The 20,482-nt window shown below is 55.2% G+C and overlaps 2 protein-coding genes across 2 annotated transcripts in view; one reads left to right on the forward strand and one right to left on the reverse strand.

Annotated features, from left to right (window-relative positions):
• Window positions 1–8,573: 8,573 nt before the first annotated feature.
• On the forward strand, window positions 8,574–10,943 carry VOLCADRAFT_91898 (uncharacterized protein; the record flags this gene model as incomplete). The annotated part of the gene is made up of 4 exons (XM_002951287.1): window positions 8,574–8,600; window positions 9,210–9,503; window positions 10,107–10,163; window positions 10,332–10,943. 4 exons carry the CDS (start codon window positions 8,574–8,576, stop codon window positions 10,941–10,943), a joined length of 990 nt encoding a protein of 329 aa, XP_002951333.1.
• Window positions 10,944–13,311: 2,368 nt separating this feature from the next.
• VOLCADRAFT_91899 (uncharacterized protein) overlaps window positions 13,312–20,482 on the reverse strand; it is a gene marked incomplete at both ends in the record, with an annotated part of 11,448 nt that continues 4,277 nt past the window's right edge. Inside the window, 9 exons of the mRNA XM_002951379.1 lie at window positions 13,312–13,378; window positions 14,678–14,790; window positions 16,988–17,251; window positions 17,368–17,398; window positions 17,765–17,787; window positions 18,074–18,131; window positions 18,310–18,439; window positions 19,125–19,163; window positions 19,869–19,943. Of these exons, the coding sequence (XP_002951425.1) occupies window positions 13,312–13,378; window positions 14,678–14,790; window positions 16,988–17,251; window positions 17,368–17,398; window positions 17,765–17,787; window positions 18,074–18,131; window positions 18,310–18,439; window positions 19,125–19,163; window positions 19,869–19,943 (800 nt within the window). The remainder of the gene's footprint in view (window positions 13,379–14,677; window positions 14,791–16,987; window positions 17,252–17,367; window positions 17,399–17,764; window positions 17,788–18,073; window positions 18,132–18,309; window positions 18,440–19,124; window positions 19,164–19,868; window positions 19,944–20,482) is intronic.

Below are 20,482 nucleotides of genomic sequence, written 5' to 3' on the forward strand. Positions count from 1 at the left end.
AACCCCCTTGGCCCCTTACGGATCGCAACTTGGGGATTGAAGCCCTTCCAGAAGTTAGTCTATCCCCACACATTCAAATTCGGCAGTCACCCATCTGAATACACGATCATGCAAGGGAGGTACGGCAGGTTACAACTGCAGCCCTAAACCCTGGCTGACGAAAGAGGGTTTGCCACCTCATCGTATAAACGTCGTACAGGTGCAAAATAAGGGAGGAACACATCTCGCAATTGAAATATTGCAACAGAGGGCCGCCGCCGGGTGTGTTCTCTGTGTAGCTTTTTCAGTCCTCTGCTGACTGTGCGTTTGGTGTGTATTTTGCCCGTACATGGCGGTTTCTGAGGGCACAGGTCTAGTAGGATGTCTAGTCCCTTGTCGAGGGTTGTTTGGAGCATTGCTGCCGCAATCTCCACATCGACCGCAGTGATGCTGTCGTGGCCGCGAAGTAGTGTCATCAAGCGGGTGGCTGTCATATCCGTGGGGTCCTCGATGTGTTTCGCGAGGCCAGCCTCAATCTCCTGGACGGCGGGGCGGAGGTATTCCTGGAGGCTGAGGATGTCCGACGTGAGCGAGGCATCCATCTTCGATTGCGCTGCGCGGATTGTGGTATTCGGAACCGGCAGTATCACGTTTTTCCATTTAGTCCGGGCCCCGTCTCCGTCTGGGTTGTTTGGGGTCGCCGGTTTCTTGGCGTCCCACAGGCGGTGTAGCAGCTGACCGCTGAAAAGGTCTCTCGAGATGCTGGTGGTCGCGCTCTGCGCGTATTTATAGCACCGTACTGTGTACCGGCTGCTACAGGCGGATGGCGTCGGCGGGCAGGCGGGCGTGAACGGTATTATGGTTGAAGTTTCCACCGGCGACAGAAACATTGCAGTACGCTTGTGGCGTGTTCCCGTTTGCGGGTATCTCCGCTTTTACACTCGCGTGTAGGGTGGGGCACATCAGGATATCGTCTATTCGGCTTTGGTGTGCACAGCATTCCTTGATCCACTGCTTGAAGGACGGGTGGCGGGGGGAGCAGTTTTCAGGGACCGGTGTGAGCGTGTTATCGGTGATGAATTTGAGGTGTAGTCGGTCTGCTGTATCGAGCAGGACTGTACTGCGGTCGTCAGGATTCAGAACGGCATTAAAGTCTCCGGCCAGGGCTACGTGTTCCCCGTTATTCTTGGCCTGTCTTAGAACTGTCCGGCAGTGCGCGTATATGGTGTTCGAACTAGGGTGTCTTCCGGACAGTAAATTCCCAGCACATGTAGGGGGGTACTTGCTGACGTGGAGATCTTGCAGTGGCACAGGTGCCCATGTAGCAGAGGCGGCGGTGGTATGTGCGTCACTTGTCCTGCACGGGTGTAACGAGCACCGATAGCAATTGCGACACCTGCTGAGTAGCGATCCTTGCCATAGCTACGTGGTTTCGAGCTGCAGTAGAGCCTGTATCCCTGCGGTTCTTTGCGTAGGGCGTCCTTCATCCATCCAGTGCGGTTGCCGGTTTTGGTTCCGTCAGAACAATGATATTAGCATCCCATGTCCACACATTACACAGTGTACTGAGGAAGTTCGTCGCCAGTCCTCGCACGTTGTGAGTGACAATGTGCAGGTACCGATGGTCCGTTTTATTGCGGTGTTCTGAGGGATTTGCGTTCTCCGGGTGTGGAGATGTGTTGTTGTTTACGGGAGTGGTCGACAGTCTTGGGCTCTGGGTGCTGGGTTCGCTGGCGTTCCCATTCTCCCTTGTTGTGTGTATCGTTTCCCCGGGGTGATCAGCCCCGGTTGGGTTGGTGCGTTTGTTGGCCCACCGCCGGAGATGGTCCATGATCGTCAGCGGTTTGGGTCTGTTGCATTGCGCGTCCGTGGGTTGGGTACGCGGCGGCTTGGCTCGTACCCTGGTTTCCGTGGTTCGGGTAATTTCAGTGTGCCCGGGATGTCGCTCTTGGTGGGGGCGTTTGCGCGGATCTCCCTCTAAAGGGGGTGGGAGAGGCGCGGCTGTCAGATTGGGTGCTGGTCGGTGGTCATTGTCGTGTGCAGTCGGCTGCGGTGGTATCCGCGTTCCTGGTGGCTCAGTTAATGTTCTCCCCGTTTGGTGGGCTAGTTGCGCTGCACGCAGGTGTTTGATCTTCCGCTGCTTTTGGCCTTGTGGTGCCCTCGTTGCTGTGCACGTGGTCCCGTTGGGTGTTGTTTGGATCTCCGTGTTCTCGGTGTGAGCTGTGCACATCCAGGTGTCCGGGGGGGTTATGTCTCTCAGATCCACATGGGTTGCCGTGGGTTCTGTGTGGTGCCGAAGGTTTAGGGTGTATATTGCGCCGGTTTCACGTGGCCACGTGGCGTTTTCGTCACCGAGTTCCATAGGTTGCGGTTGCAGAGAGTCGTGAATGACCACCGGTCCTTGTGCTTTCATACTGCGATTGCACGGCCTGTGAGGTGTACGATGAAGCCCCAGTTGCGTGCGTGTTCTGGCAGCTGATGTAGTACACTGCTTAACGTCGCGTTGGGTTTTATTTCCTGTCCACTCCCTATGGAGGCAACATGTGGGTGTGCGGGGTCATTTCTTTGCTGTGCAGTTCGAACCGGCACGTTGTAGCGGAGGTACGGATTAATTGCCAGCGTTGAGAATTTGCCGGTGTTTTGGTTGTGGGTTAGTCGCCATGTTCGGGGCGCCTCATTATCTCGGGGGCGGAGTCTCCATTCCAACTGGCGATCGTATTCGGTGTAACGACGCGGGTCATTGCGGCACCCACCAGCGTGTTCTGCGGAATCGCCAGGCCGACTATCAGGCAGATGTTTATCAGCCAGCGTGCATGTCCCCTCAGCTCCGGTATGAGATTTAGCCCTTTATCAATTGCGGGGATACTGATCGCCAGAATGGGGGCCGTCGGGGCTGCTGTGGTGAGTTGTAGGCATAACATGACCAGCGCGGCCGCTGACACTATCATCTGCCTAATCGCCCCGGGGTGCTGACATGCCCATGCGTCAGCAGTATGGATCGCACAGGCGAGAGCGAGGTCGATGGCTGCTGGTACGGCGCAGCTTGCTATTCGTTTGGTGAAGTGTCGTACTACCCAAATCAATCCTACCGTTTGCACTACCAGGGAGATTGCGGCGTCCAATGGCCATATCGCTATCACGAGTGCTAGGGGGCCCCAAAGTATAATCATGAGGAGAACTGCGTTACTAGTCTGAGGTATCATTCTCCACGCGTTCATACCTCGGCGTGTGGTGGTTCTGCAAATCTTAAGTACGGCACACAGGACTCCCATGCTTGCTACAGCCATACATACAATGAGCAGGCGGCTGGCAGAGGTTAAGGCCTGACTTCTGCTCCCAGTCGACCCAGTCGACCCGGGTACAAATCCGCCTGCCGGCTCCTCGGGTGTTTGAGGAGTGATGAAATGGGAGGTGGCCCCCCCATCATATGGACGGTGTAGGACGTGATAATATCAACTTGCGAGCTGACCAGGAACTAAGTTGATGCGCCGTTGATCCGCTAGATTTGGTTGGATGCTGGTGGTGAGTTGCCGAACCCAACGAATACATTCTGAAGTCGGATGGGGTGACGGATTAGGGTGCCCCTCTAGCAGGGGAGAGCAGGGACTGCCCCGGGAAAGGGGGCCGCTGGCGAAGTTAACCACCCTGTAACAACATACATACAATGAGAACGATCACGGCGAGCCCGTACCGAGTGCCTGTCCAGGCTGTACGGCACTCCGGTACAGACACCCATAGACGATCCTAGCCGCAGATGCAGCGGTTCCGTCCGGGGAGTGCGCACTAATGTCATCCCCAATCGACGTCGCCAGGAGTTTCTGAATGCCGCGAGATGTTATTCTCGAGCGGCCCTGCTGATACGAGGTCTCGCCTGCCCTGTCGCCCCGTACCTCCTTCTCCGAACCTATGCTTGGGTATGCATTGTCTGTACGTCCTGCCTTCCAGATGTCCCTCAAGGTCCTACGGCCGTCAGTTTAACGAGTGCTATGATGTGGCAGCGTTTGGTTGTGGGTCACAACAGGTTCGGAGTTGCAGCCGTACTGCGTCCCTGCAAGTTGAGGGGGACCCTCACGGGGTACCAGCTTGTGCTCCCCCCTATCCAGCCCTTGACCGAGTCACACAAATCAGACTGCCGAGCTACACTACAGCGCACCTCCTTGACCGAGAATATCCGATCGGGGCATCACCAATGTCGCGACTGCGATCTTTGCGGCCGGACCCCGAGCTGAAGGGGGCTCTGAAGATCAGCTACCGGTCACCACCAACGACATGGGGCGGATCTCGGACGCGAATGCGGTGGGCAAGGGTCGGGGCCATCCCAACCACAAGGCACTTGCGCTGGTGCTTGTCGAAGGACCTTTGCCCGACAGTACTCTACGTGAGTATGCAGCAGCGCAAGTTTGCAATCTACTCTTGGAGGTCCAGCGGCCTTGCGCACGAAACAAGTATAGGCTACCCGGAACCTGCTGCAGAGTTTAAGGATTCATTCGTTATATGTAGGGCTTATAGACGTATAATAGATGTATAAAAACACACACACAGTCACACACAGTCAAACATAGTCAGACATAGTCACACACAGTCACACACAGTCACGCACAGAGATAGGCGAGACGGACTGTGGCTTCTACTTCTGTTGGACATCCACGTTAGTCAGTTAGTATGTGGACTTGGTGTCCCAAATGTTATCATTCCCTTTTGGGGGAACAAAAGGGTTGGTTCCTAAAAGGGGACAACCCCAAGGGTGTGAGCATACATGCATGTCCCAGGATAGCCATTTGCCAGATTGCCATCCGCCAGCCTGCTGGCTTGTCATATCCTAGTTTCGCTGCTGTGCGGCTTATGGACTCCACAGCAGCAGATCTCTAGAGCGGCCATGCCATCATCTAGCGGCTCTTCCAGCAGTTGCTTCCTTTGCTGTTGAATAAATGGCAGCTGTAGTAACTGCTTACATTATTATTATTAAGGCGATCCGCCCAGACAGTCCCGTCTTTCTGCGACTGCCGTTCGCCTTATCCGACGTTTTTTTTTTGACGTTTGTGTGTTACAAGCTTCGAGCTTGTACGGTCCAAACGAGCCAAGAGGCTCATGAACCGCCGAACTGGAAACAAGAACATATAAAGGTAGTAAATTAACCTTACTGTAAAAACATATTTAATCATCAATAAATTGTAACCTGCATCTTCTGATATGATCCAAAACATGTGCTAGTCCGCGTTGGTTCTCAACGCCCATAACGTCTATCATGCGGTCCTCAGGAGACACTCCAAGCTCAAATAGCTTGGTGCGAATATCCGCGTACGCAGGGCACTCAAGCAAAACATGACGCTCGTCCTCAACTGCTTGACGGTTCCCACATACACGACACCACCGCGCTGCCCTTTCCCTGCCATGAGGACGATTCACTGCAAGCGGCCACACACACATCCTGAAACGCATCAGCGTGACATGTTGCTTCGGCGAAATATATCCAGTGCAGTGCTTAGGCAACCCCATCCACTGCTTGTACCGGCACATCTTCACCCCTGGTTGTTTGTTGTCGGAAACAAATGTCCTAGGATCCATTTCTAGTCGCTCACTCTCCCAATCGTCATCAAATCGACTGCGTAACTCCTGCATCAACTGGCCTATATCCAACGAACATGACGTGAGCGCATCAACTCTAGCCTCAACATCCTCATCACCCGCCATGTCATGACCAAGAATCTCGAGTATCTTCAGAACCTTCGAACCCCAACCATCGTACGCCATGGATGAAATTAAAGCCAAACGTATCTCCTCTCTGAAGCAATGATGGTACACGGTGCCCTTCGCCTTAACCAGCTTATTCCAGAAACGGAGTATCAGATTCGCCCAGTGAACTTGCAAGGGATATTGCCCAAACTCCCTAAACAACAGTCGATTCGTGGGAAGCCCAGCACCACCTAGTTGTTTTAGGAAGGTCTTCTGCAATTCGACCATCCTGTCTTGTAGCGAGTTATCGAAGTAACACGAGCGCGGTTCCTGGTTACGAGGATATCCTCTTTCCAACACATCTAGAACCTTGGTCGGACCCCACACCTGCACTCCGTACGACAAAATAGATAGTACTTGTGCGTCAAACGCCTTCACCGAAACAGCTGGGACAAACAATCCCTGCCTCTTAAGCTTGGTAGTCAACGAGGAAAGCGCCCTTTGCCCTGACGCAAATAGTTCGTCTGTGCATGTTTCAAACGGCACACCTGGCCCGTAGTGTAGGCCCAAATATCGTGCGCGTTCCTTCCATGGTAATGACCGAACCACGTGCCCAGCGCTCTCTTTAACGCTCATGGTGACCAGCCCGTACGAACCCAGGGTATACATGGCCTTGCGAGCGCTCTGATCCCCATGAAAAAACATGACCTCACACTTTCCCACATTAACCTTCATGCCAAAAGCTCCACACCATTCCTCCAGCGCACGAAGCAGCGCCATCAACCGCCTGTGTGACCCTGCGAAAAGACTAAGATCATCTGCATATAACATCAATGGAATACGCATGCCATCGCTCAGAGGACAATCGTGGGCCGCCATGGCATCGGGTGCAAGTCGATCCTTAGCCTCCACGTAGTCTGCGAACCCTTCCCCAAAAATGCCGTACAAAGTTGGACTTAACGGGCATCCCTGTTTAACCCCCTGTAACGAAAAGAACGAGTCCCCCAGAACACCATTTATATTTACTCTGAGTTCTACCCTCCGGTAGCAAGCCTTTAACGCCTCCAAAGTGGCACCCGTCACTCCTCTCTCCTCTAACCGCATCCAAAGTAATTCCCTAGGGACCTTATCAAACGCCTTCTCGAAATCCACTTGACACACGAAAAGCGGTTTCCCAGACGACTTCCTTGACCTGTCCGTCAAATGTCGAAGAACGAACAGATTATGACATGTGCCGCGATTACTGCGAAAACCTCCTTGGAAAGGGGAGCGTGCCCCAGAAGCCTCTCCCCAAGCATTGATCCTCCGCTCAAGGAGCATAGCATAAAGCTTGGATAGAGCCCCTCCAACTGCCAAACCCCTGTAGTTACCCATGTCATGAACATCCCCCTTCTTGTGAATGGGTGTCAACGAAGAAACCTCGAACTGCCGAGGATAGTCCCCTGTACTCCGAATATGCTCCATTAGCTCCAACAGGTAGGGTGCCAGAACAAGTTGCGGTTTGTCATCAACCATACGCTGCGCATATTAAATGCTTCAGCCGGTACACCATCAACCCCCCCCGACTTCCTATTACGCACTGCTTGCATCGCAGACGTGACCTCTGGGAGAGTAAAGGGTGCATCCATGGCCGCTGCTGCCACCAGGCGAGCACCCCTTCGCTCATTCCCGTGCAACCAGCCCCGTCCCTCTCCTCGTACCGCGCCATTTATGAAACTCAAGATGATGTCCGCATTAACTTCACTGCAGGCGTTCGCAGACCCATTATACAGAGCATCGAAGTACTCCTTCCAGCTTGAAACGTCGCTGATAGGACAGTCAGCCTTAGCCTTGCCATTAATGCGCTTCCACAGTGCCCGCGGGTCTCCACAGCATTCCTTCAAGAAGGCTTCATACCGCTTAACTTTATATGCATCCATGGTTTCCCGCCGTACTCGTTGATACCGCGTGCGCAACCTACTAAACTCGCTACGCTCCGCGGGATGGTCCAACAGGTCGTTTGCTCGCATGAAGGCTTTTTGTGCAAACATCGCAGTACGCGCTGCAGCACACTCCTCTGTCCACCAAGGGGCATCCGAGCTACTCTTACCAGTCTTAGAAATGCGTCCATCAGTCCGTCCCATCTGCTTAATAGCACCCGACACGGCCTTCAGGATAGCCTCTACCACTTGCGTACTAGTGCGCTCCTTACCAAGCTGGGAAGTAGCCTCTGCAATCTTCTGGACCAATGCCGAATCATCCGTTTCAAAAAAACGTGCATACTGCTCCATCTTATTCATATCAAACCTGAGCCCTACCGAAGCCTTGCGTGCCTGTTGCTGCGATACCCCGCTGTTAAGATCCAAAACAACCGGGTGATGATCGCTCAGAAGCCGTCCAACTCCCGGACCAAAATCTGCTACTGGAATACCCAGAACCCGAAGCCCAATGCAGTGCGTGAACAACCGTGCCGATGCAAAAAAGATATCTATCAAACTCCCCGACTCCCGCACTCTGTGCTGAAAGGTCAAGCTGCCATCTGTGTCGCCCGCAACTCGCCCATTGAGAACAATCATCTCCATTTCTCGACACATAGCAACAAAAGCCTTCCCAAATTGGTTAGTACCTGAATCCTGTGATCGCCTATCCGGTATGCCCCTGAACAGCTCAGCATTGCTGACCTGAAAGCCCAACATCTCTTCCTCGTCATCCTCCTTCTGAAGGTCTGGTGTTTCCCTCATCCGTCCTACCCTGGCATTCATGTCACCCATGAGCATAACCTCATCACCTGGTTGAGCGAAGTGCTTAATCAAGGTCTGAAGCCGGCATGTCACACCCTTATCCCATGCATTCTGTAATGAGTAGAGTAAGGATGAGATACGAATAAAGAGAAGCGGAAACGATTATACGAGTTTAGTGGCTAGTTGGTTCTTGACAACCAAATGTCCGCCTACACGGAACTAACCAAAGTAAGGATATACTCTTGTTGGAGTACGATGTACGATAGTACGGCAGGAGTTGTTCCGCCTATGCGTTACAAGTAATAGTAATAAGAATATGTTAGTCATTACCGTATTTAATGGAATGCTCATAACACATTCCCCCCTGATGCCTTGGCGTACAGAAAATTTCATTCACGATCGTTTCAACGACACGTCCCTACACACACATATATATACATATATGTGTGTATAACAAACACGGATGGGCGCAGAAATACCAAGTAATTCCGTCCATGGCACCCCCGCACGTGTGTGCAGAAATTGTAAAAACTTGTAACTTGTAACTCGTAACTTGTAACTCGTAACCCGTAACTCGTAACTCGTAATAACAACAAATCTTATGTAGGCGCAGGCGCGGCCCAGACATCGCAGGGTGCCCGGCAAGGGCCGCACCTCGACGCAGGGCAGCCGCTGCTGTCGCAAGTACGACTACTACGGGGACGCACGCAACAGCACACAGAAGAAGCAATGCTACAGAAGCAAGGCTACCAGCAATCCCTGCTATATCAGCACCAGCAGCCGCAACCACACCAGCAGCAGCACATCCACCACCAACAACGACAACAATAACAGCAGGGGCAGCAGAAGCAGCAGCTACTGCAGCTGCAGCAACAGACTCAGCAGGAGGCGGACCTGCTGCTGCTGCAACAACAGCCGCCAAAGCAGCAGATGGCGCGTGAGCGGTTTTTGTACCAACAGGACGTGCAGCTTCCATTGCTACGTTATCAACAGCAGCAGCACCCGCAGCTGACCATCCTGTTGCTGACCACTTTCAAAGATATCGGCCGGGCGTTAATGAGCATCACCTCCGTGAAGACGCACTTGGCTCCCGAGCTGATTCACGAGGGGATACTGCTGACACCCTGGACGGTAAGGTGGGTGGGTGGAGGGAGCGAGATGAAGATGAGCAGCTAGTGCTGCAGGAGCATCTTGCCTTTCTGTCCCCCCACAGAAGACACTCCCCCTCAGCGCCGAACCGTACGGCATACTCGTACGCCACCAGTATAAGTAATTTCTTCACCTATCGCAGGAGTATCTTTCGTTGCGTCGCACGGTTTCCCCGAACATGGGCGGTCGGCCCTGCGACCCGGCATGCTACACCGGCAGCAGTAGCAAGGTCACGCAGGCGCTACAGGCCGCCGGGCTGCTGCTCACACCGCCTGATGCAGCTAGGTCAACCAGCGCCAACAGCAGCACCGGCAGCAGCACCAGCAGTAGCAGCAGTGGCGGCAGCAGCAGCGGTACGGCCTCCCTGCAGGACTACTGCGACAGCTGCGGCCCTCCACTGTAGGTGGTTCCGGAGCATCTGGCGCTGGGGGTGGAGAGGCAGCAGATGTCGCAGATGCAAATTCACGGCTACAGGCTACAGGTAATATACTGGTGGATATTCGCACGCTGCGCAAATAAAGCCTCTCTCCCCCTCAAGCAGCTCTTTCTCGTCTGCCTTTCCCTCCTTTATGCTATTATTCGCAGATGGTTTTGAAGCTCACCGTCAGCTCCCTTATCAGCACCCGCCATTACTTGGTCCTGGTACGTGCCGTTAGTGGGGTGGGGTGTGTATACCTGTCATGTACGGCATGTATGTGGATGTGAGGGGAGGCAGGCGCGTAGGTAGGCAGCATGTGAGCGGCTGCAGCTCGGCACTAGCTCACCGCCTCTCCTCAACGCGCCCTGCCCCTCCGCCCCCTCCATTTACAGGACAGCGACGTGCTCATGGTTCGCCACGTGGGCCCGCAACAGGCGCACTGGCTGTTCCCGGAGCCAGGGAAGGCCCTATACCAGCCGCAACGACGTAAAGTACATCACCGTTGGTGGAACACTACGGAGGCAATCCTGGGCCTGGGGGGCTGCTTATCTGCTGACCCAGATAGGAGTGTCTTCGGTGTCACCCCCGCCCTCCTCGCCACCGATATTTCTGCCAGTGCGGCCCGTTACTGGGACGAGCACCTGGGTGGCGGCTCCAGACTGCGAGCCCTAGGGGAGCTCCTTCCCAGACGGCGGCCCTTCCTCACCGAGTACTGCTCCTACCACCTGGTGGCGGAGTGCGTCATGGGTAACGGCACGCTGAACGAGTACCATGCACTGCCGCGACACCGCCGCCTTCTTCACACTGCTGGCGGCGGCGGCAATGGCGGTGATGACATGGCCCCACCGGGGGTGCTGTACCGTGGATTGTGGCAGAGCAGATCGTGGTTAAAGTCCGGGGGTCGCGCGACGGTGTGCAAGGACTGTGTTTTCTTGGTAGTGCAGAGCGACACGAGGGTGCCCGAGGGTAAGGTGGTTGGGCACCTTGAGGAGGTGTTTTTGTGAGGAGGGATTTATAAGGGGGAAGAAAGAGGACCTTGGTTGCAACGGAAAGGAAGGCGGGATGATAACCATTTCCCGCCTCGGCGTTTCTCTTATGGCCGGCGCCTGGGTGTCCTCAACAGCTGGTCCTGAGCATGCAGGTACTCTTGCAGGATGCAATAACGAGAACGGCTGCTGCGGCCGGACAGACGGGATAGTATGGCGTGATGCATCACCGACAGAGAGGCGCAGATGGCAGACCCCACTGATAGGGAGCTGGGCATCCCAGCAGAAACCCTGGACTCCGCTGACGATGGCTATGTAGCACAGTGTGCTCCTGGCCTTGCTGACCAGCCTGGGCCATCTGCTGGTTTTGCCGACCATGCGGATGAAGCTGTGCAGGATGAAGCTGCGGGGGACCTCGGTGCCGGAAACTTACCAGGTGTTTGCAACTGGGGTGTCCAGTGCAGGCAGTCCATGGAGGTGAAGGTGGTGACAGAGGAATGTTGCCCATACATTGCTTGCTGGACATACAGGCTGTTGACCCAAACATACACCATTACACAGGTTAGGCACTAATGGTACCGCACACACCGATGCCCCCGGGAGATTCCGGGATCGTGACCTGTCAGGATCGAAATTCCTTCCGATGGTGGAAGGTAAAGTGCTTGACAACTGACTGACGAGCCGACCATAAATGGAGTTGGGTCGCCGTTGATCCGACAGATTCCGATTGATGCTAGTGGTGGGTGCGGAACCAGAGCGATCTACTGAGAAGTTGATAAGGGTGACTAGATGAGGGTGCCACGAATTACTGGGGATGGCAGGGTTTCGCCGGGTAGCGGCCACGGGTGAATATGCGACCACGGGTGAATATGCCCCCATGTCCCACACATCATACACCAGCCCCATCCATAGCTTAACTTATGGTCCGCATGTACTCCTGAATGTCATGTCACGCTACTTGCCTGTCTTGGCACTATCTGTGTGACCCCGGGGTCGCACATGCTGGTGGGCCCACCAACATGGTGTGGCTTCATGAGCGCATTGTTTTGGGCTGCCTCTTCGACATACAGGAGAGAGAGGATGGCAGTGATTTTAGGGGACCAGATGATGATGATGATGACAGCCCAGTGGACATTCTGCACTTCGTGGCCCAATATGCGGCCTGGGAGGCGGAGCAGGACCCTGCTGCGCAAAATGGCACTATGGAAGGCACTGCTGCTGGCTCACCAGGCAGTGATGAGAATGATGAAGTCCGGATCCAAACTTGTGTATGTGGGTGTGACCTGCCTTACTTCCGCCCACACACATATGAGTACTTCAAGGTCCATCTCAACAACTGGTCCAATATGAATGAGGGGTTTTCGGGGCAGGGGAGTTGAAAGTAAGGTTGAGCCGATCAGCGGTCGGACCATATGGGAGGGCCACCAAGCCGATCAGCAGGGCGGTGCAGGGAAGCAAGCTGTAGTGAGTAGTGGCTTTAACGGCGTTAAGGGGGTCCAGCTGACGGCGTACTATGCGAATGCTGATGAGAGCGACCATCATTTCATGGCCGCACATCTTTGAATTGAATTGAATTGGTACAGAGTGGGAGGCTTCTGGGCCACTTGAACACATCTGCATTTTTTCCGCACCTGAGCAAAACTTTAGCGGCGGTATGCGTTAAGTTACGTGTTGATGAAATACAAAAGTAGCTGTGAGAAGAGAAAGGTCAGGGAAAGGTGACGGCCATTTGAACTGCGCGAAGACGGATGGCGTAAGCAGCTAACCGAGCTTAGTAACACGTGTTTCAATTAAATATTGCCGTACTACCGTACTACAATTGAGAAGTAGTTTGACGATAGGTACGAATCCACATCACAAGGTTTCAGTTCTTATTCTTGGCGCCTTGATCGGTACGTTTATGTTTCACATAAATCACATGGCGTCTGATTGATTGTTATCGTACTTCGCCTGCTATATATCGCCTCCCAGGGCTCATCAGCCAGCAGTTCGTTGTCAGACATGATATGGCCAGCCACACAACTGCAATGCTGCACACCACGTACGTCCACAAAACAAAGGGATGGTGGCACAGGCGGCTGCAGCCTCAATGTGTCTCTCCCAATACTCCTCCGTGCCGCACTGCACCATCATACGGCTGCTCTTCAGCTATATATCCAACCAAACTCCAAGGGGGCCAACCACATTTTGTTTCCATCTACCATGCGCCATGAGCCCAACCCAACACATACACGCGACACGCCGGAAGCGCTTTGCTTTTAAACTGTCCATAGTCACTTCCCCTCCTAATAGCGGTAACATGTCATGCATTTTTCTTTTTGGTTAGCATCCCCTAGGCAACCCAAACCGTCGAGAACCGTCCTCGCATTTTGTATAATAGCTACTTTTAGTAAAATAGCGCAACATTAGTAATGATTGTTATCGCGACCGCGGGACCCAGGAGCCTCGCTCTCCTGCAATGGGGACGACGGGGAGGGGGAAGCCGCGCCGCTTTCCTTGCGTGTGAACTCCCCGGACTGTCGCCCCCTATGGCCATAGGGCACACTCGCAGAACATAACGCGGCGCATAGCTGGGAGCTGGGGGTGTGTTTCGCCGAAGGGTCAATTTTCCAGGTTAGCACGGTTCAGTTCAGTTGGTGCCCCGATCCCCAATTTGTGAGGAACACTAGGCCCATGAGGTTGTACGGCAATGTACGGCAGCAGTGGCAAAACGAGGCGGCAGCGGCAAAGCTGGTCCCCCGGTCCTTCTCCTTTTCCCCCCCTTACCAGGTCATATTCACCTACACGCTCAATTCGCTAACTCAGCATCGCGAAATTTCGGCCAAGCCTGGTACCCTCCTCCCCCCGCCCCCGCTCCCTCCCTTGCCCACAGCATCTTTCCTTAGCTTGCCACACATACATACGTACATACATGCATACACGACATGTAGTCCCCTGTCAGACCAAGCCGTTGATGTGTGCGACCTGTATAATGAGAGTGGCGCGCGAGGTGTCGGGACCCACACTCCGCCCGCCTCATCCTCTCACCCCATCCTAGCAACCCGCTGCGACAGCCCACAGCGCCCCGCTCCCGCTAACCCGTCATCTGCCACCTCCCGCATTACCCAAGGGCACCACCTAAATAGCCCATATTAGCCTTGTGAAGAAAGGTCAGCCTGTAGTCGTAATAGCAAGTACGACGAAATACCACCCGCCGCCACCACCGTAAAGGTCAAGCACCGCCATCGCCCGCAGCTGCGCTCAACAGCAGTAGCGCAACAGCCGCCTTGACATCATCATCATCATCAGCAGTAGCAGTAGCAGCAGCAGCAAGGATAGCAACAAGGTGAGATCACCGGCGCCCTGGAATGCGGGGAGTTGGAAACCGCACGAAACGCCGTTGAGGGAAGGCAGAATGCACTACACTACAGTACTTTGTAAGCGCCGTGCCCTCGGCTCGAGAAGCTCAGCCCTATGTGCCTCAACCGAAGGTATGCGCTATTCAACGTGTACGAATAGGGCATAAAACCCCATCTCGCTGGCAGGAAAATGGTCAGGAGGACGGCCCGACAGACGGACAAACAATCCTCTCCCTCCTGGTTGCGGTTGAAGTCTCGTAGTCCTCACCGCAGGCCAGAAGAGTATCGCAAAGCCCCACACCCAACCCCGTCATCGCTCTGGACCAAAGCCATGTCCCACCCCACCGCGCCCAGCTCTCGAAGGGGGCCGTACACGACCGCAGAGGTCAACCAACCAGGAGGAAGTGCACGTACGGGCGGCAGCTCCCGCCAGCAATCACCAAGCCACCGTAGCAGGCTTGAGATGGATGTGAACAGCACACAAACATTCGACCAGCTGCTATGCTGGCGGTCCAGGGCGGTCCTTTCTGTGCGCGCGAGGAGGAGGCGGAGGAAGAGGGGACGGAGGGGGAGGAGGCGGAGCCGGAGAAGGAAGAGAAGCAAAGGAGCCCCGAAAAAGGAAGACCGTAAATGTCCAGGTGCGGCTTCTTGTGTGGTCTTGTGTGGTGATAAGAGTGTCTGTGTGTGTCTTTGTGCCCGTGGCCTGGGCAAAACGAACTTGACTTAAAAACAAGCAAGGCATGGCGTCCTGCCCTAATGCTTCTTCCAACATAATCATATACCTAGAGGCCGCATTCCTCTTCGCATCATTCCTGATCGCGATGATGATGATGATGATTGTGAAGAAAATGATGATAATGTTGATGATTATGTTAATGATAATGTTAATAGTTATAATTAGTCCGCGAGAAACCAGCCACGGCCTCCCTCCCCATTGCCCTATTACTCCCGCCCGCCGTCACCACAGCCGCCGCCGCGAAAGGAAACGCGCCGCTACAAAAACGCATTTCCGCACCCATTATGTTCAATGGCTCTCGCCATGCTTAGCTTTCTTTCCGTTTTGGGTTGCTTCTATGGAGGGGCTTTTATAAAACGCAAAACACACGTGCACGCGCACGTGCACACACACGCACACGCACGTGCACACATTCAGCGTGTCGGAGTTTGATATGACACGTTTTCGTTTCCCCCCTGCCGCGCTACGTCGCTATAAAACCGTGCTCTTTGCGAAGATCGCATAGGTTAACACACACTTACAAACACACACACACACACAGACGGACACGCAAGCACGCGGCCAAGCACGTGCGTGCGTGTTACAACACGGATACACATATACATACCAACATACATACGTGCATATGGAGGAAATATGATGGTTTCTAAAGCTTTTGTTCTTTGGCAGCAGAAGAACCAGAACACACACTCACACATTGGATGAGATGAAATCGTTCCCTCCTGCCACCTTACATACAACATACATACAAGTTATGCATCCCCAAGAGACAGACAGACAGACAGATAGGTATGTAGGCAGGCAGGTATGTAGCCAGGTATGTAGCCAGGTATGTAGGCAGGCAGGTAGACGGAAGGGCCGGCGGACACGCATTCAGCAAGAGACGAATGGAATCCAACATGGAATCCAAGAAACATCCTCAGGCAACAAGCTTGCTGTCATCCGGGCAGACAGACAGACAAACGGACATACAGCAGAAGGTACAACACCATGATGACGTACAACACCATGATGACAGCAGGCGTGCATGCAATGCCGCACACGGCAGACGTGCGGCAGACACAGCTCAACTTTAGGCAGATAAGCAGACCTGATGATGATGATGATGACCAGACGCAGAAGAAAGGCCATTCGGGGTTCCTATAGACACTCCGGGGCGTACACACCTCCTTCCCCCTCATCCGCCCCCCCCCACACACACACACATAGTGGTGCTCCCCCGTTTCGGTGTCCCGTCCGTTCGCCGTCAGAAGGCCCCTACGCGACCCCTCCCCCTTTAGAAAGCACCTACACACACCCTTCCCCATTTCGATCCAAACCTCCACGTCTCCACCAACACATCAACCAACACGCGTGAATAGCATTCAGAGGCGGTTGCCCGTCGCCCGTCGCGCCGGCATCGGAGGGTGGCGCTGCCCCTACCCCAATCCCACCCTGGCCCACCCTGATGCACCGCACCCCTCCTTCCCCCGCCCAGCCGACCGCCGGTGCCTGCCTTTCTACACGTGCAGCGCGCAGTCCTTGAGAGGGACGCAGTGCCTACCCACTCGTACGCCACGCTCGCGAATTACGATGTGTGAAACACGCATATACACACACACACAGATACGTGGAAGATGCGGCCCCGCTAGGCAGACCAACGTCCGGTGGTTGGCGTAGCGGAGGATTCCATAGGCCCTGCCGCTCTCTGTCCCTCCTCTTTCTCTCTCTCTCACCTTCCCTTCCCCTCTCTTCAAGTATTCCCTCGTCCAGTCGCCCGCCTCACCCCCCCCACACACACACAACCGCCCTCATCCCGTTTTCGAAGCAACAACACCTTATCCGATTCGTTTCGTTGCAAAACCTTTCGATCCTTTTTGGCTGGCTAGGCTGGCTGGCTGGTGGTGGTGCGACTGCTACAGCTGTTGCTGATGCGCAACCCCGCCGCGGCCAACCCACGGGCTTTTTCCGCCCCCCCTCTCTCTGTTCCCCCAAGCCTCTGTCCTCACCGCCCCGCCAGACCGCTTTTTTCCATCACAAAACGAAGCAGCAGACGGCGGCCGCCCCATCGCCAGCACTGCACCCAAGACCATCCTCTCTGCAGAACTACGTAACACCATCACCACCACCAAGACCATCAGCACCATCACCACCACCAAGACCATCACCACCGATGCCGTCGCAAGCTTCTTCTTGAGCAGTGATCCGCGCGCACCCCGTAACACGTCCCGGTACCTCTCCGGCACGGCGGCGGCGGCGGCGGCTTTCGGGGACTGCGGGGACCACCACACAACCGCCCTTCACGCGGCGCCATTCACACCGGGGCCCTGCACGCTCTCTTCCCACATACATACGTACACACGTAATGTACATACATACATACACACACCTGGCCCTGGTTCGTCATCTGCTGCCATCGCCTGGTAATTAACATCAAGCACATCATCATCATCATCATCACCATCATCATCACCCCCGGCCGCCTCTGCAACACCGTCATCGTACGGAGTGCGCTTCCGCCCGCACCCAGGACACCTAGGAGACGTGGACTTTATATGAGCGGGTAAAGAGAGCACACACACACACACACACACACACACACAAACACACACACACACGCGCAAACATTCTGCCTGCGAAAAGCAGGAAGCCAGGACTTCGAGTGTCGCTGGCCTGCCGCACACAGCTCTCCTCCTTTAACCGTCAAAACAATACCCCCCTCCCCTCCCCACAACCCCCTCCCCTCCCCACAGCACCCCCTCCCCTCGGTTCCATTGCGCACACACCTCCCCAGTCTGAGCACAGCGACCTCTTGACGCAGAGGCGGCCCGGGCATCAGGGGACGCTGTCCGTCGCACCCGTCCTTTCAGTTCGCCACTACCTGACTCACTCAACCAGGGTTGGACCGGACCGCCCCCACCCCCTACAACAGGAGTTCCGGCTCCCGGGACCGCGCCCCGTTCCGCCCCTCCCCCCTCTTTCCCCCCCCCCCCACACACAAGACACAGACACAGACGCAGACGCACTCAAGGTTTCCCCAGCAATCGCGCTACTGCCTCAATCTTATCCAGCTGTGCCTGGATGGACTGCACCACCTGGGCCGCAGTCGGGCGGTTTCGGGGCAACGGATTCCAACAGCTCTTGGCCAGGGATCTGCAGGGAAGGAGGCGAAAGGCATGGGTGAAGGTGCGAGCGGGGGGAGAGGAAAGAAGGAAGAAGACAGGTTAGATCATAAATGGAAACACATACATACATACATACGTACATACAAGTAAATACACAGAGAAAGAGAGAGGGAGAGACACGGATGCGCAGACTGCTGCTGTCTCACTTGTACACGTCCGGTGTGTTGGGCGGGAACGTGGGTCTCAAGCCCTTGTTGACCACCTCATGGGGCAGCTGCTTCAAGTTGCGGTCGTGGTAGGGCTGCTTGCCGGAGATAAGCTCCCACATCAGGATGCCTGAGGGAGGGAGGGGAGGCAGCGGAGGGGTGAAAGGGCATTGTGCGGGAATGGAGGATTCGTTATCAACTCAAGTCGTCAGCTCAGTATACGTGTAAAGTAAAATCTAAAGAGTGTATGAAGCCAATGGAAAAGGGCAAAATGTCGTTCACGTTGCGTTCTAAGCATCGGCTTCCGAAGCAGGTGGGCGGATGGATGACTGGGTGGATGTGCGGGGGGATGTGGCAACTGACAGATAACGGTGTTACCCTAATGAGACCCTGGACTGTGCGGACATGGCAGGCGGTAGCAGGCGGTAGCGAAGGGTAACAGGCAATAGCAGGCGGTAACAGGCGGTAGCAGGCAGGCCGAGTACGCGAATCCTTGGCGTGTGCAAAGGCAGGCATGAGACGGGGGCGACAGGATCCTGCGCATTTGCTTGCGAGCGGGGTAGGGAAGGGGGGCAGCGGGAAAAGAAGGTAGGCCCGGGGAGAGAGAGCCCAGGAAAATAAAATAAAATCATTTCCGGGCAGCCGGTGGCCAAGGTGAGCCTGTACGCACATTCCATAACGAACCCCAAACCGAAAATCCTAGAAAACCCACCTCCACCACCTCCACCTCTATCCCCCCACCTCCATTTTCACCCCCCCACCACCACCACCTCGGCACACACCCCTCGCCTAATTCATCCACATGTCGGACCCACCGAATGCATACACGTCCGCGCTGCTGTCCACGGGCTCCCCTGCATCATGACGGTGGTAGTTGTGGTAGTTGTGGTGGTTATAATAGTAGGTAAGGCGGTTTGATTGCAGGGGTCGTTAGGGAAGGAATTAACGACATGCTCATGCCGACATGAGCACGTACACAACCTTATGACAACCTATAATGGTTCACTAGCCAAAGCCCCTACTACTGCTACTACTACAATAACAACTACTATATGTGAGAATGCGAAGAGGGTGGAGGGAGGACGCACGACGAAGACGGGAACCTGCGAGGAGCTCGACGTCGAAACAAGGAGGGAAAAGAAAAAGAATACTGTCGCGGGGAGGTGCTTGCTCAGGGTTTTACGGAGCCCAAGCACTCCGGCAGTGGGGTGGGGGTGGGGAAAGACGAACCACGAACGAGTGAAGGTGCTGCCGGGGCAAGAGTACCAGACGTAGAACTGGGGACGGGCAGCGCTGGGGTGATGTGCGGGGAGAGACCCAAACACCCACACCGCCACCCAATGCCCCCAAACACGCGCCCATGCGGCATGTATGTGTACAGAAAGTATGTCTGCGGTTTGGGGGGAAAGGGGATACCCAAAGCAAAGTATTGGATTTCGACCCCCCAGCACGTTGGCAAGGTTTTCCTTTCTAAACCCACGCTCAAAACCCACGTTCTCAAAACCCCACTTTCCCCCACCTTTCCCCGCATCGCCACAATACCCACAATACCCGCTTACCCTCCACAAACGACTCCGGTGCCATGTGTGTGACGGTGCCACACGCCTCATCCGTCACCACACTGCGGCGCCCGTCTGGGGAGGTGTCCCGGAGCAGCGCCGCGTACCTGCGGGGTCCAGGGGCAATAAGGACTGGTGGTCGCCGCAGTGCAATCTAAGCAGTGCAATACATACGCATCCTCATCCTCGCACCATCCACAGCAAAGGCTGGGCAAACAAAACCAACAGGGCAGTTCGAGCAGACACAGTTTAAGGCGACAGCAACACCAGCAGCACCAGCAGCAACAGCTGCTTGCTGTGGGGCTCTATCCTGCAGCCCCCAGCTTCCAACAGCCATCTCTGCTCCCAAATAACCCTCCCTCCCTGTATTATTGTGTGCGCTGCTCCGAAACCCCGATCACTCCCTGCCCCTGGGCCCCAGCCGAAACCCCCGCCCCGCCGCCGCCACCGCTGCCACCGCGAACATCGTAACCCCCCCCGGGCTCCCCCTCCCCCCCCGGCCAGCTATCCACTGCCACCGCTGCCACTGTCCGCCGCACCCGAAGTCCGCCAGCTTGGCCGTAAACCCCCGGACATCGCGGGGACTTGATCGCAACAGGATGTTGGCTGGCTTG

This window comes from Volvox carteri (assembly GCF_000143455.1).
Source record: "Volvox carteri f. nagariensis unplaced genomic scaffold VOLCAscaffold_23, whole genome shotgun sequence".
In the NCBI taxonomy this organism is placed as follows: Eukaryota; Viridiplantae; Chlorophyta; class Chlorophyceae; order Chlamydomonadales; family Volvocaceae; genus Volvox; species Volvox carteri.